Source organism: Cynocephalus volans, chromosome 9 (assembly GCF_027409185.1).
Source record: "Cynocephalus volans isolate mCynVol1 chromosome 9, mCynVol1.pri, whole genome shotgun sequence".
Taxonomy (NCBI): domain Eukaryota; kingdom Metazoa; phylum Chordata; class Mammalia; order Dermoptera; family Cynocephalidae; genus Cynocephalus; species Cynocephalus volans.
Genome location: NC_084468.1, coordinates 132698181 through 132715850, shown reverse-complemented (window position 1 = coordinate 132715850; position 17670 = coordinate 132698181). Strand labels below are relative to the sequence as shown.

Sequence of the window (17670 nt, the reverse complement as noted above, 5' to 3'; positions counted from 1 at the left end):
TGTAATAATGTGTGATTGAGAATGCGCATGAAGTACTGTCAGGATAATATTGGATCTTTTCATCACTCAGACTTGTTGATGAGCAGGAGCGAGGCACGTTATGATGAATTGGTGCACCGGTAATGTGATGGAGCTCCTTTGCTAGGAAAATTTTCATAATAACAGTGGGGTTCTTAGCAACACTGTGTTGTGAAAAATAAAACTGTAGTGCCAGGGTTTCATCATTAAAAGAGATCAATCCTTTCTTCCTGGACCTCTGTTCAGTCTGAGGGGATTAATGTGCAATTGCAGAGCAGTTTCGAAGTTGAAATATATTGCCCAGCCAATGGTAGTGTTAAGATATTTGTATTCATTTTCCTAGGGTCCTACAGCTCAATAAATTGCCATTGGAGGTTAAATTTGTTCAGGGAGAAGAGAAAAAAAAAATAGGGAGGAGACCAGAAAGAGCCATTGGGATGAAATGAGCATCTGCAGCAGATGACTTAGAATATTTAATTGCTGTTATGCTTTTTGAGCAGGTTAGTTGAAATAGCTAGTTTAGTATTTTTCATTCTTATATATGGGGGTTTCAAATGTGGCATCACTAAGAATATTAAGCCTTGATATTGAAGATGCCATTCAATAACATTTAGAGTAAAAAACTTAATTTCCTAGCTGTGGGGGTTTGCTACCAGCATGGATGTTTGGCTTCTAATCTTATCAAATTTCTCTGGTACAGATGAATTTGTTAGCATTGTAAAGGTTTTAAAGATGGCATATGAATGAGCAGATTTATTCTTTAAAAATCCAGGATGTTCCCTATGTGTACATTACCACTTTTTGTCTCTAATGCTATTGTTTCAATATAGAGTTAAATGGCTACCTTTCTCAGATGGACTATCAGGATGAACAAAAACAACTTTAAGCTCAAAACCAATTCATTTATCATTTCCCCACATATAAGCAGAAATCTAAGAAGTAATTACCTATTTGAAGTATAAATACTATTCTGGTTCCTAAATATTGTTTTTTTGAGTAGATGTGATATGCCATATCACTTGGGTAGTTTTAAAAGTCAGGAAAACAATAAAGTCCATTTGCTAAGTCATTTAAAGCATTTATTTCTGAATTACAGACTCATTGTTTGCTTTACAATGGGACAGTGAATATCCTACAGGATAAAGTCTAATTAAATGAATTCAGCGATTGTAACCCTTTAGACCAAGCATGGCTAAACTTTTTCGGTAAAGGGCCAGATGGTAAATATTTTAGATTTTGTGGGCCATAAGGTCTCAGACACAACTACTTAACTCTGCCATTATAGACAATATTAAAAAAAATGAACATGGCTGTGTTTCAATAAAACTTTATATACAAAACCAGACACTGGCTGGATTTGGCCTGTGGGCCACAGTGTCTTCCTCTACTCCCTAAAGTAACTAATTAAAACCATTTACCTTCTCATGCATTTTTAAGGTGACCTCAGACTTTGTTGTTGTTTTTACGGCTGGCTCGTATGGGGTTCCAGACCCTTAACCTCGGTATTCTCAGCACCGTGTTCTAACCAAGTGATAAATCTTTTCATCACAAGTTTAAATGGTGGCAAAGGTTATAATTTCTGGCATAGTGTGAAAAAATTTTAATACATCCAGTGGAATCTAAATATCAGAGTGAATTGATACTCAACATTTTCTGGTTTTTAAAAAAATGTCTAAAAAAGCCCTTATTTGGAAATTTCACATTATTCCTTTTTCATCTCGAATTTATATTTTCATTCTACTTCTCCAGTATAATTTTATCTTAACCTTAAAAAATTGATTACCCTATTGTACTTTTCAGCAATAAAACTATGTATGGAAAATTAAACATTATGTAGCTAAATTTAAAAATTTCTTATGACCATAATAAGTCTATGCTTGTTAAAAAATTAATCTGGATTGAGTAATTATTACAAATATTAATATACACTTATTATAATTATAATAAAATTTAACAAACATTTTTTAAACATAAAAAACAAACATTTATTGGAAATACATCTTTAATAAAATGGATGGGGCTTTTCCCCCCAATTGACTCATGTATTTATTTATTGCTTAGTGAGACAGGATTTGTCAACAGGTCTATCCTATTTGTTTGTTTGTGTAGATGGAAGCTCTGAGGAATGTTACTCACATAAGAAAATAGATGTAAAAGGAAAGAGTTTTGTTTTAACAGTGTCAAACAAATCTTTGAACTCTTTCTGAATTATTCGTATAGTGATTACTAAGAATTATTTTTATGAACTATTATTAAATTATCTATCATTTTAACAGTCATTGAAACTTATTTTTATGTTCTACCAATTAACAGCATGATTAGATCCTCATTCCATTTTATTGAAAGCAATGAATTGGAAACCACCTTACCTGAAGAATGATTCAATACCTAGGTATCACATCACCTACTTTGAATTGTCTCTTTATTTGGCTCCCAAGAGATTTTTATACCTTGGGGTAAAGCACCATAGTAAAATTCTGCAAAGAAGGAAAATATACCTTTATTTTATGTAGCAGAAGAAGAGCATGGGAAAGGGGGAGCTAAGAAAGGAAAACTGACAGGTGAGTTCTCAGGCAAGTGAGTTTCAGGTGAAAAAATATATGAAAGTTGAGGAACTAGAAAATGATTCCCTTATAACTGTCTGTGCCTGTGTATCCCTTGGGAAGTCTTAAACTCCCAAGGGTATGCATGCCCCAGTTTGAAGACTGTTTATTTAGACAAATATACCTTTTCATTGAATAAAAATACTTTCAGTACTGAATCTCAAGAGATTTACTAAAGAAAATAATAAGATAATAGAAAGGCTGTTGTGAAATATATAGTTTAGGTAGATTAGATAGATAGAAAGATAGACTGATAGATGGGGGGGTGACTTTGCAGTGTTAAATTATAAGTAAGCACTTTCTTGGAAGATAGTTCATCTACATGCTGACAGGATATTAGCCTTTACCCATGGCCACTTTGTGGTCACTTAATTCAAAATTATGCATATGTCCAAATCTATTTAGGAAGTCCTCTCAAGAGATCACCTCCCAGAAAATGACCAGAGGAAGTTTATATATATTATAGGTGCAAAAGTCATATAAACTCTGATAAAAATAAACATTTTTACAGTTCTCATGTGGAATAATGTACTGTAGTACCAGTATAGAAAGTACTACATACCTTGTTTTTAACTGCTAGGTTTCTTGGAATTAAAAAATATATATATATATCACAGGTTTACTGCAATGGTATACTGTCTCTCTGTGGTACACTATGATATCCATAAAGGCTTTTCTCATCTGCCAGCAACTTCCCTTTGTGTGGAAGGAGAGGGAAAAATGATCCCCAGCTAGAATTCTGCCCTTTTAATTGTTGCTATCACTTTGTAGCCCACTAATCCCCCTGAAGTACATAAAACCTACATTATCAAACAATTATCTAATAATCCTAAGTGGTTAAGTTGTGCCAACAGACACTAGCAGAATTTTGCAGTGTTTAATATGTTTATGTACATGTTTGCTATGCTGTGTGTGCCATGAGGACAGGGGATATTTCGGTTCGCTGTGTTCGCAGAGGTTCCCAGCACAGCACTGGAAAGTATTTTGAACACTTTATACTTCTGTTTTACTGTCAGAGCCTTCTATTAAACCACTTTACTTAGTTATTACATACAATGAATATAATATAGATACTTTTCTATTTTTAATTTTTATCAATAGTGTATTTATAGTTTTTGAAACTGAAAATATGGTGAACGAGCTTGATCAGATTCAGAAATTTTGTTTGTTTGTTCTGATTTCTGATACTATCAAGTTTCTTTAGCAGTATAAAAACCATTATTTGTATTAGAAAGTCAATGGTAAAAATAACCCTTAGATCACTAGAAACAAAGCTCTCTTTTTGGTTGGCTTCATAATGCCAAAATAAAAAGGCATCTCAGTGAAAATTCCTTTTCTGATAATGGCACATTTGATGGTATATTTCTAGAGGATTATTACTCTTCCCATGTGCTTGGTGTTGCTCTGTCTGACCTCATGCCTTGTGACAAACCCCATCTAAGGTGCTCTGTAGCACTTTGAAAACACACTGCCAGGCTGTCTTGTTTTATTGCTTAAATAAGGAGTTAGAAAGTGGCAGTCTGCTGTTCTTTGACTTTTTCAATTATAAGAATCTTTAATAAATAGTCATTCCACCCCTTTCTTACATGCAAGTGCAGCTGTAAACAGGGGAAATGGGAGTTCCCATCTAGTCAAATTAAAGACCTGTTAAAGCCAAAGTAGTACAAGATGCTACAACATTTCAAATATATGACATTTAAATCCTAATATCTCTTCATGTGACAAAATGTTAAAGGTAATATATTGTCACAACATGAATCCATTCTCATGACATTAGATGTTATGAGATTGTCAGAAACACAAACCTAACTGTGATGCAATCTGGAGACTGTAATCTAGTTTGGTCCTGCCCAAGAGCTACAAAGCACGTTCTGTGAATTGTATACTATTTTAAAATTGTAGTATGTTACTATTTCTTTCCTCTAAGCAAAAATTTTTTACTGAGATACTGAATTTAGCTACCCACATTCTTCCAGCAATCAGATTTGTTTTCCTTTTTGGTTTTCAAATATTATGATACTTAAAATTAAAGATCAAGTACTCTTTTCCTGGAATGTCTCCTCTCTCTTCCCTCACCCCCAACTCCCAATATGACAAACTATAAGATTTCTTTGCCCATGTGGTTTATTAGGTTTTTGTTTTTCTTCCTCTATTCTCACAGCCAGCAATACAGGAATGCACAGGAGGCAAATCACTGACCTTTTAGACCAGAGTATTCGAGTCCATTCCCAGTGCTTTGTCATCACTTCAGACAACCGCTATATTCTCATCTGTGGCTTCTGGGATAAGAGTTTCCGAGTCTATTCTACAGACACAGGTAATTTTTATTTCCTTTATTAGTGAACTGAAGTTTACTACAAATAGGATTGAGAGGCTTAGGATGCTTTGTCATCTTCTTTCTTCCAAATATTACAGGTTTGTTTCCCAAGCTCACACTTACAAAATAAGTGATTCATTTTGAAGGCAAATCCTGGTATGTAAATACCATACATGTATATATGCATAAGTGTATAGCAAGTGCACATACATAGGTGTATTTTCTCACTTTTGTATTATTTAAAGGGTTTTCTTTTCCTTACTGGAAAGATTCATTAAGTGTATCTCTTGGGAGTAGGTATCTTGCCTCCACCCAATTCTGCATAGGATCTTGGTTCACCTACACCATCATGAAGAAAAGTAGCTGACAATTGATTTTATGTGTGACAGGAGCTCTTGTTAAAATAGAAAAGTATAAGTCTATATATTCATTTGCATGCATCTCCCTAAGGGCAAACCAAGCTCAACTCAGTATTATTACAGAAAATCCAATCCAGTAAATGCTTATACATTTTTGCATATAGGCAATTGAGAAACACTGAGAAATTTAATGGTGTCTATAGTCTTTTAGAAACTATTAGAGGATGAAATAAATGTATAGTAAATATGTAGTTGAATATTTAAAATAATTAAAATTAGGTATTAATGCATTAGAACTAATTGATATGTACTATGGAAACAGATATTTCAGCTGAAACAGAGATCTACACATATCTTGGTTAAATATTGTGGGCATGGAAAAATCTTTTTTTTGGCTGGGCAGTACAGGGAGTGAACAGAAAATTCTTTCAATGGGAAATTTTACTTGATTAAATGCTTTACAGTAAATCATCTTCCAGTCTTTTTTTTTTTTTTAAAGGAAAGCTGGAATCTTCCAGTTAATAATTTTATAAACTGTATGAATCCATGCTCCTGCTTTAGTAAGTATAGTATATTGAACAGTTAAGTGTTGGTTATTTAAGGAACTTGTTATAAGTTATTTTTATGGTATTATTGTAACATAGCTATGAGAGTAGGAAAAAAGTTAATATGTACTGTTCATAGAATAAACTCTAGAAGTTGTTTTTAGGCATGATTCTGTTTATCTTCTGTTTTATGGGATTGATCTAGTTTTCTTATAATTTGCATTTGTATTCTGTAGGTCCAAGAAAGAAAACATCATCATTCAAGTCTTTCTGATTAACTAGGCTTTTACTAGACGTTTAAGTCTGGGAGGTGGATTACTAGTAAACCTAAAACTCCTTTAACATTCTCTAAAAATGCAATGGGAATTGATAAGTTTTCCTAAAATATACTTGTTATCAAAATGAATTTTCTTGGACTTAATGATTAAATTCAAATTTTAGCCTTTCTTTAACCTTGTTTTCAGCCTTTTAATGATAACCTTAGCGTTATTCTACCTCAGATTGTGCTCTTTTTACACAAGCTGTTACATTCTCTCACGAGATTTTCGTAAATATTCTTTTAGATAGAGTATTGGTTTTATACCCATTTTTAAAAAAAGCATTTTTAAATTTACACAGTAAAATTCCTCCTTTTTGGTTTTGGCAATTGCAAGGAGTTACGTAAGCACCACCACAATCAAGGTGCGGAGCAACTCTGTTACCCCCAAATTCCTTTGTGCTGCCTCTAGGAACCAACTGCTTCCCCCACCCTCAGCCTCCTGGCAAACACTGATCTATTTCTCATCTCTAGTTTTGTCATTTCCAGAATGTCATATAAGTGGAATCATAAATTATGTCAATCTTTGGTTTTGACATTTGAGTTTTTTTGTTTGTTGACATTCCATATTTTTTAAAAGGCATTGAATATTAATATTTGTAAAGTGAAGCTAAATCCTCTTTCATATAATCCTAATAATGAAAATAATTATGATGTTACACAGTTTTTTTATAATTTATAAAATTCTTTCACATATATGATATTGTTTTGGCCTCACAGCAATCCTCTGAGATACACAGGTGTCCTTATCCCCATTTTTTCAGCTGATGAAACTGAGGTTTAGAGAGAATAAGTAACTTGTTGAAATCTATATAGCTAATGGTGACAGAACTGGGCCTTGGACTTAGCTCTTCTGGCTTCAAATTAGCATTCTTTGTTAATTATACCTGTTGTCTCATACAGGTGTTACCGGTCAATCATTGGTTAATTTGGAAAATATTGTAATCTGTAACACTGTTACGTTAGACTTAATAAATTGGATATCGTTCCTTCCTTTCTTTCCACAGTCCTTTTAATGTACTGTTTTAAAAAATATGACTGTGAATAGTAAAACATTTTCATAAGGAGTAGTCTTATTTTAAACTTCATTTCAGTGGGACTGACAGCTTGTAGAATAAAAATATTTATACTTGCCAGAAAAGTTGTTGGAGGGGGGAGGGAGAACAAACCTCAAATAATAGTCCTAGCATCTGTCTTAATATCTTGTATACAAATGCTGATGCTAGTTTTATTTAAAATAATTTCAGTTAGGGTAGATCTGTGTTTGTGTTTTTATGACAATAGGAATATTAAATATTTTCTCCTAAGTTTGGCAGAGAAGCAAGGGAAAAATTGTATGATCAGTAATACATAATGGCAGAGCTATCACAAGTGTTGAATTCAATTATATTTTAGCACACAAGCCAAAAAAAAAAAAAAAAATCCCTCTCTTATTAGATTTGGGGGAGAGGGAGGAGAAACATGGGTTGTAACAGGAAATTCTTTAAACATAAATCATGTTTTCAGGGCACAACCAGAACGGCAGAGGCAACAATAAAACCTTCCCTCGGCAGTCGGAATTATTTTCAGGCCACATTTTAGATTCAGTGGTGCAGAGTCCTGAGCTTGAATTTTTTTATTTGTAGCACAGCTGTCAAATAAAACATTAACTAGAAAATTTGTTCTGTCAAAAAAGGGATATTCTAGTGCTTGTGGTAATATTTGATATTAGTGTGTGGAGAGGTGAACTGGTATTAAAGGAAACAAAAAATAAAGGTTGAGGAACACTTATGAGATTATCTGAAAATAATTTACCAAAAAGAGCAGCAGGTATTTATATGCTGTGATTTATTTAGGAGGAGTCAACCTCAACCTCAGAGCAATAACAAATATTGCTGAGGAAGGCTGCCAGAACAGGAAAAAGTAAACATAAAATAATAATGTTTTCCAGAGTTGATCCCAAAACATAAATTGTAGAGAATAAAGTTAATTTATATGAAAATATGAAGCCCTTTAGATACATTCTCTCATTTAGATCCTCTCTGATGCCCAGTCTAAATTTGTTCTACCTTATTTTCACTGATCCTACCTTGTTCTTTCTTTTATAATACTTAACCACTATTCATAGTTATACTTCAGAAAGTTCGTAGAAAAACAGAATTAAGCAATAATATGAATCTTTCTATGAAGTTTTTGAAACACCCTTTTATATCTGTTTGTGTTGATCTGTTTAATGTCTGCCCCACTATACAGTAAATGCTATGAGGGCAGGGACCATGTCTGTTTACCACTACTGTACATACATGTAAGAAGGCCTAATGCTTGGCACTTAGCAGGTAGGTGCTCAGTAAATATTTGCTGAATGCTTCTGAATGTAAACTAATTGTGATAACCTTTTGGGCAAAAATTAAAATGCTAGGAAATGTTTAGTTAAAAAAAGGAACCACAGTGACTGAGTATCCATTTTCCTCAAACTGACATTGCAGAAACTGTGCATTGACTTAACTAATGAGAATTAATATATGAATCTTGGAAAATTCTTCCTCTATATTTGATCGATGCCACTTCTACAGCTAAATCTTTTGTACTTTGTCCTCATGAGAGTTGTAAATTAAGTGAGTGAGTTGAAAATTAAATCACCAAGTGAATAGCTGTTCTTTGCAAGCTGCCAGGTGCATGCAGAACACCTGGGTTTCCTCGGCACTGCTCCACCTCAAGTACCCAGTTAATGGTAGTTATTTCACTCATCCTCACTACAATCCACTGAGTTGTTGGGTTTCAAATCTTAAATAAACTTATCCCTAAATAAACTATTTAAGTCACCCCTCTAGTGTATATGCTCTCAGCTTTTAGGTATGGGCTAAAGCAGAAGTCACTGAATGAAACTATCACAATATAATGTACTCTCTCAGTAGTTAAAATACACAGATTTAACTTTTTGTTTTCTATTAACAAGAATACATTCAGTTTCCTAACTTTTGTCTTACCCTATGTAAGGCCTGCCTATAATCTAATTCCACTCATTTTACTATAAAACCTCTCTACTCTGTTCTTCACATAAATTGGAAATGAAGTGAAAATTATTATATTTTTCATATTTAATTTGCTCTTTATTTTTTCTTATTCTAGAAAGTATTGAATTCTCACCATATTCTTTCTTGATATAACCTAAATTTTTTACTGAAATGTTTTGATGGTAGTTTAAAAGTTGAAGAAATTCAGAAGTAAACATTTTGGACATTTAGCAGTTGAAACACCTGCTTTTATTGAAGTTTTTGCTCCCTCTTAATCACAGGAGAAAAAAATTTACTTTATCGGTTATGCAATTTGAAATTGAAATGAATCTGATTTTAAAGTTACTACTGGTAGGTTATATGCAACACTGCAACTCATGAGTGAGAATGTGTATTTGACTTTCCATCTGATTTAGATAAAGTATATTTCAGTATTTCTAAATTTTCAGGCTTCATAATAATAAGCCTCAGATTTATTAATATGAGGAATTTAAAACATTTAATGTAAATACTTTCTTAATTATATTTATTATTATCTTGAAAAGTTAAATACATTTAGATGCCAACACTTAATTGAGACCTTAAGCTTTTGAATAGTTTGTAATGTATTCCAAGTTAAACATAAACTTTTTAGGTATATTAATTTTTTTTGGCTTAGTGATATTTTTTCCTGAGCATCCGAATTATATTTGTATGACCCCACTGAAATATTTACCAAAAAAAAGAAAAGAAAAGAAAAGAAAGCCATACTGAATATTAAGAGTAGATATTCTATGACATTCATTTGTAGATTCCATAGACATTTCAAAGAAAAATGTTAGCTAGAAACTATAGAGATGAAATGCAGGGGCTGCTATAGATATTTAATTCCTTAAACAGGTTTGTGTGAATTATAATTATAAACCACCATCTCTGGTTAAACAAAGATTCTAAAAGGTGAGGGTTTTACTTTTTTTCTGACACCTTTATGGGAACAATTTTTTCTGTGTTTGAAGCTCTAGATATATAATAAGTTTACTGGATTCCTCTTCACTGTCCACAGTCATTACCATTAAGTTGCCATAGTCGTGATTTCATCATCACCCCCCCCAAGGAATTTTCATCATTCAGACAATTAAAACCAAGAAAGAATAACCTGGCTCAAACTGCAATCACAATTAGTTAGTCCTTTCATCAAAATTTAGTCCATGTAATCCTGATTTGAAAAAGCAGAAGTTGTCTAAAGTATGTTGTCCTCATATAGATTACTTAAAAAAAGAAGAAATACGTTAAATCTTCACTAATTCAGAGACAGTTTGTATTAGTGAAGTTTGAAATTTAGAGCACTTTTACAGAAAGGCAACTAAGTTTTGTTTTATTTTGAATCATATAGAGTAACTTAAGAAAGTGTTCAGAAGTTTCCGAATAAGGGTTCTCTGGTCCTCCATTAATCAGGAAACATGATTCATTTGTAATTTATAGTAGTCATTACAATGATGTAGTATCATGGTCCTCAAATATTATTCATTGAAATAGTTTTAACATATGCCTTTCAAAAATATTGTTATCTCTATTGAATTGATTTTTTTCTGCTGTTGTTGTTATTTTAAGTATTCAAAGAAAACTTTTAGGTTGGACCAGGTCAAATTATTATAAAATCTGAATTATCAAAATTTGAGTTAATATGGTTTCATTATCTCACAAGTTAGACATTTGTTTTATATTTTTAATAGCGGTTTTAAAGAAAATTATTGTGTATTTCAGGAAAATTGATCCAAGTGGTGTTTGGCCATTGGGATGTTGTCACTTGCCTCACTCGCTCTGAGTCATATATTGGGGGAAATTGCTACATTCTCTCGGGGTCACGCGATGCAACCCTTCTGCTGTGGTACTGGAATGGGAGAAGCAGTGGGATTGGAGATAACCCAGGCAGTAAGTATGACTTGTTTTTTAAGTAAACTTTTACAAGTAACGTATAATAACATTTTATACTGGAGTTACCTTTTCATTACGGTGGGAGTGAAACTTAATTATCAAGTATTTTTAATTTCTTAGTTGTAATTTAAGAAAGGTCTAATAGCCTTGTTACTAATATTTTGTGGCCACTGATAAAATCCAAGCAGGAAATCTTATTTTTCATGTTATAGGTAATTTTTATGATCTGAAAATGCTGGTTCTTCATTAGAAATGGCTGTTGCCAAACACAATGGAGGTGTTTTACTCACAAACAATAAGATATAACATAAAAAGGCAATCACATATTATCTTGTTTATTGAATTCATACTTTAAAAGAACAAAATAAAAGTTATAGTTTCATGGAAACAAACCAGTCTTTATAAAATTATGCTTTCATTTACATATTAAAAGATAAAACAGGTCATAAAAGGCCAATATGGAATATTCAAATTGGTTCTTGGTTTTTCAGATGGTAAATGAAAATGTTCACCAACAGCCTTAAACGTCTTTATGAAACTATTCTGAAGGCAGTAAAACAAAAAATGTGTAACCATTTAAAATTGTAATTCACAGAAGGCAAAAAAGGAAGCAGCTACCATTAAAACCAATCACACACAGCTGCAGAAAAGAAATGGCTTTAGAAAAACACATTAAGTAGGAAAAAACAACTAAAGGGACCACCTGAAAAATGAGAATTTAATTAAAATGATTATGACAACACTGAAGAGTTCCTGCAAGAACAGCTTTAGGTTTTTACTTCGTAAGGTAGAGCATTTTAACTGCTCTTAAATATTTACAGTTTCTAATTTAAAGCAAGTTGCATTGTATTTAGTTAAGGAAGGATCATGTTGTTCCTGATTACTTTACCTGAATACTGTGGTACTTACTTCTGTCACTCAACCCCAAATAATGAAACGGTCTGAATATATGTTTAAGTTCATCATATTTTGGATTGACTTCTCAAAGCTGTGCTTGAATGTATAATCTTTGTATGAAAGTGAAATCATTTTTCAAAAAATTTGGTCAAATGCTAGTACAATTTTAAAAGAAGTATATACATAAAGTGTTATCTCAAAACTATTTCTTATGTTCATCATAGATTTATTTGGTCTGGTGGGTACACAGAATTTTAATTCAATGAACCTCTAATAGATATTTCTTATTTTAATCTAAATGGGGATAATTTCCTACATGAATAGAATATGAAAAGTAATGTTATAAGGATATGAGGCTGTGGATGACAGTGTTAGGAATGAGATCAAATTGTAGTGTGTTTGTATTTATGTGGGAGGAGAGTGTGTATGTGTGCATGTATTTCACATATTTATATAAATACCTCCATTTTATGTATAATTACAACAAGATTTTACAGATGTAAATATCAGGAATTTTGTTTTTCATATTCTTTTGAAAAATACTTCATGTTCTTTACATTATGGATACTGACATTCTGGTCCTTCCTTTCTAGCTTTTTAGGATGAGTGACTGCTTTCAATTCAAGCAAACAGAAAGGACGTTGTTGGGTGGGAGGGAGGAGAGGAAGGAGGGAGGGAAGTTTCGGTAATCGGCCACAATAATCAACCACATTGTATATCAACAAAATAAAATTAAAAAAAAATAAAAAACACTTCTTTTTTCCTGTTTCTGTAAATCCATTTACTGAGATTTACTAAATTATCTCAGGCAAACCTAGATTTGATGTGGATAATAAGTCTACAATTTGATTATTTATCTCAAAATATTTAGGAAGAACTTTTTCTTGCCTTAAAATTATGTAAGATGTTTCATGCACATATAGCAATCTAAACACACGCGTACCCAAAGATAGATATTGGGTTTTTGTTTTTGTACTTGACTTAATCATGTTCTCTGTATATTATACATACTCACTGCCAATGCATCCTCTGAGAGGTAGCCAAAGACTTATTAGCTACACTTGTATGTAAGTGCTGTTGCATTTCAGAAATTTAAGTATATTTTAAAGTGAGAAATTTTCAGCTTTTCCAGAAGTATGATATATATCATGATAAATATATATATATATTTAAATATATTTTATATATTTGAATACCTTATAACTCACCCTAGGGAGGGTTTTTACATGCATGTCCTTTAAAAAAACGAATCAAGTCGGGCTGACTAAATCTTAGGATTTGCAGTAAAAAAAAAAAAAAAAAAAGTCTAAGTTCTAAGCTTCACTATGGTCCTTCTGTTGTCTGTAAAATGAAAGCTACAACAGAACAGACTTAAGGTGTTATCAGAAGCACAGGATACCTAGAGCAAATAAATCACCACAAAAACAGCATCTTGTTGGCATTAGAGTACATATTATAATGTTATATTTTTCATAAAGCACTTCATCTATACCCTTTGATTGTCTGGAGTATGGTGGACATTAACTCCTAGTAATGCTAGTAATGAAAAGAAAAAAATAAAAGAATAACATAACAGCATATCTAATAAAAATTTTAGAAAATTGTAATGTATCTTCACTAAATTAAATTACCTTTCTCAAAGTGAACCTCATCCTTTTATAATGTCTGATATCCCAGTTTAATCTTGCTTTAGCTTTGAAAGGTGAATCTGGGAAAAAGACAAATAGGTACTTTTTCATACAATGAGAATTTACACACATTAGAATAGAAAAATGAAAAAGCCAGTCTAAGCTTTTCATGAGAAAACGACAAACAAAAACAAAGACATTTCTACCATGTGTAAACTGTTTTAAGAATTCACACAAGCTGGTTTGGATTTTATAAGCCTCTGGCTCATTGATGGCTCCACGATGCAGCAGCTGAAGTAAGAGTTTTTCAGATGAGGGGTTTTAAGTTATGCTTAATCCTGTATTGTATCTCTTAGATGTAATATAAATGACTTTTTAAGAAGTGACCAAGCTTTTATATACATACAATTATAATATGTTCTATAAATGCACATAATGCCTCAACTTTAAATTTTTTATTAAAAATTAGGAAATAGACAAATGAAAGAAAACTAGGCTATTGCTTTTTCTGCATTTTATAGCTCTTATTCAGCTATATAGTTTTTTATTTAAAAAATCATGAGAATAGTTACTAATTTTTTTTTGCTAGGGTCATAAGCCTACAATACACCATTTTCTCCAAACCTAATATTGGCTATATGTAAAGTTGATAGCTGTATAACTAATATTTTAAAATATCATGTTATCCAGTATTAATATGCATATTGCTTTGGCAAAATCAGGCTAATTCAGACTAGACAAAATCTATAAATAGCACAATTTGAGGCTCTTAAAAAGATGCAAATGTTTTGTGAAACCTGCCTATACATAGCAAAGGCTTGTTTTCCTGTACACCAGATAGTCTTCCATCTTTGACTTTATTGTCTTGTGATAGTTATCTTCTCTGGAATGCAATTTTCTCGATGAGAAGAAAATTTAAAATAGATTCCATTTAAATATGGATTTCTTATATAAAATTTACCATGAACATTTCAGTGAAAGGTATTTTCTGCATGGAAGCATAGCATCTCTCTTTGCCCTAGTACTCTTTGTGTTTTAGGACTGAATCTTGTCCACCAAAGTGCTTTCCCTGAGATACCCAAATTTCCTTCGGAATAATGCTCTCCAGACTACACATTTCCAAATTTTGGAGAAAATGTTCCCCAGTGCATTCAGTTGGTATTTAAATACTTTAAATTTGACATGATCTTATTTAGATAAGCAAGATGAAAATATACAAGTTATTATTTATTTAGTATTTTTATATTAATAAATCATAAACTTGGATTTTAAAAATTAAATGCATGTTAGGTATTTTTAGATACATGGGTGATTTTTTTTAAAGCCGCAGTTGATTAGCTTTAGAAGCAAATGGTTGCTGACTGTGAGGGTGTTGCATAGATTTGTGTGAGTAGTATTTCAGTAAAGTAGTTTTCCATTCTTGCATTCTGGTTTTGATTTGATTGAAAGGTGGCATTTTTTTCCCTCTGCAGTCAGACATGCTAATCTATGTCAGCTTTCTCCTTTATGGGAATGGCGTCTACTGAAAAAAAAACTATTAAGTTTTTTCATAACAACAAGATTCTGTTCTTTAAGAATATTTCAGCACCATTAATTAGAAAGAAGGTTTTATTAACCATAAGGCTAGCACTAACAGACCACAGAGCTGTTTTTTAAAGTACTGTATGCCGTAGCTGCCCTGCTTTTTCTCTGTCTAAAACTTCATTTTGTTACACTCTCATCAATCACTTAAGTCATTACCGTAAATCCTACTGTTGTTAATTTTACTAGTATCACCCTAATGAGACATTCCTGCTATAATTAAAAATGAATTCTAACTTTAAGGCATTCTAAATTTTTTTTAAATGAATTTAGAATGATCTTGCCATATAACTATAAATATCACTGATATACACATAGACTACTCATCAAGTCTGTAAGAATAGTATCATAATGTCCAGGTGTGAATTATTTACCCGTTGCCTCTGTGCCTATGTGCTTATGCATATGTATATTTTTGTGCATTTATTTAGGAATTATGACCTTTTTATTGTAAAGCCTATTATGTTTTACTGAAGCTACTGATAAATCCTTATTCTTTGTCTTGCCAAAATGTAGGTGGATATAGTACAAACAGTATTACTCTCTGTAAGTAGGTGTCCTACAGCACCATCTGCTGGATGCATTTGGGGACTTAATGTTGGGAAGCATGAAAATCGGTATTTGATAAGACAGGTGTACTTTGTTTTTCACAAATGTCAGGGTATATAGATTTATATTTACCTGTATAAGTATTTAAAAAGAAATCACTTTCTTCCCTCTTTTTCTCCACCGAACCTGGATTTAGAACTTTATAATAAAGATTTTGTTTACAGAAAAAGTGCAAGGTATGCCTAATAAAACAAAGCACCACAGTTTGTCATGAGATAAACTATTATCTTACTGACCACAGGTCTTCAGTAAGCTACACTTGGGGAAAATTAAGTAATATTTTAAATTTAGGTTTCTATGTTCACTAGAATCTAAATATGAAAGCCATGCTTGAAACAAGTAGCCTTTTTATACCTGGGATATGACTCTTGATATGATTCTTTGTCGAGAACGTAAGTATCTTGTACCTATCTTATAACGAGCTTCCCTTCTGGCCCTGCTTTTGGTGTGCACTGTTACACTAAGTCTACCCTGTATTTTTCTGTTTCCTTGAAGAATTCATCAAGTGGGATTTTGAAGCAGTATGTTGGCAGTGTTCAAGTTCAGGTGACATTAAAAGTATGTCTATGAAATTCTCCAGAAGGTCCAGGATGTTTAGTGCTCCATGATGTAATGCAGGCCCTCAAGTTCCAGCAAAACAACTCTGTATTTACTGCTTGTAACTAATAGTAGATGTGGTAAAAGGAATTATATTCATATGGCAAATGAATACAACCTTAATGTGCACCATATGCAGAGTGGTGGGGTGATGTGCCAATATATCACATTTATTTACCTTGTTTGGTTGCAGAGAAAAATGACTATACCAGTCAGCCTGTAGGCTATAGCCATATAAATATGAGAAGAGAAAAACTGATGATTTATGTCCTTGAATTAAATCTGAATATCTTCATCTGTAAACTTTAATAGTGCCATACCAAAGAAAATTGTCTAATACTTTATGATCAGAGAGGAAATTTAATTTTAAACAATTGCTGGAATTAATCTAAAAAGGTACAAATTCCCTCTAATCAACTTAGTATCACTGTATAGGCACAAAGAAAATCTTGTGTGTGTCTTCTGTCATTTAATCGAGAGACTGAGTATACCCTGAAATGTAAGCTAAACCTCTCCCCTTTTAAATCTCAAAACAGGATTCTTCTGCTTTCAGAATATTGCATAACTCTATGAGTGTGAGTGTGTGTGTGTGTGTGCGCGCGCGCGCGTGCGCGCATGACATCATTGTAGAACTACTAACGATACATTTAATTAAGACCTCCTGGAACAACACGTTAGACTGACATTACCAACTTTCAAAAAGTTTATTTCACTAGAGAAATTGTATGACATCTTTGTGCATATGTACCTCACATTGTACTTTACTTCTGAGAATTTATGAATAGTCATTTCTATATGAAATTTAATACTTAAATGCCTCTGATTATTTTTCATAAAGCAACAGTTACCCTTTTTGTTCTAGTTACCTCTATTTTCATGTGCTATGCCCACTTATATGGCTTTACAAAGCAGATATTTAGAAGTGTTAACAAATTTTAAGAATTCTTTTTTTTGGTCTTTTAGCAGTACCATTACCTAATTAAGTGTATTATTGCATTTTATTTACCTGCTAATTTTCTAAAGTAATTTTTCTCATATTCAGTTGGGTTTGGTGAGACTTCAGATTTTGGGTTTGAAGTTGTTTTAGGTAGGAAAAATTATTCCTCAGAATTCTTTCTGCCTTTTGTTGCTTAAGGCTACATGACTATTGAGCTTTTTAGCTTTTATTCTTTTTTTTTTTTTTTTTTTTTTGTCGTTTTTTCCTGACAGGCACTCAGCCAGTGAGTGCACCGGTCATTCCTATATAGGATCCGAACCCGCGGCGGGAGTGTCGCCGCGTTCCCAGCGCAGCAC

General features: G+C 32.4%; 1 protein-coding gene across 6 annotated transcripts in view; it reads left to right on the top strand.

Annotated features, from left to right (window-relative positions):
* Positions 1-17670, top strand: part of LRBA (LPS responsive beige-like anchor protein) — a 754439-nt gene that overhangs the window by 714821 nt on the left and 21948 nt on the right. For all 6 annotated transcript variants that reach the window (XM_063108839.1, XM_063108840.1, XM_063108844.1 and 3 more), the window contains 2 exons: positions 4783-4938; positions 10895-11062. In XM_063108839.1, the coding sequence (XP_062964909.1) occupies positions 4783-4938; positions 10895-11062 (324 nt within the window). The remainder of the gene's footprint in view (positions 1-4782; positions 4939-10894; positions 11063-17670) is intronic.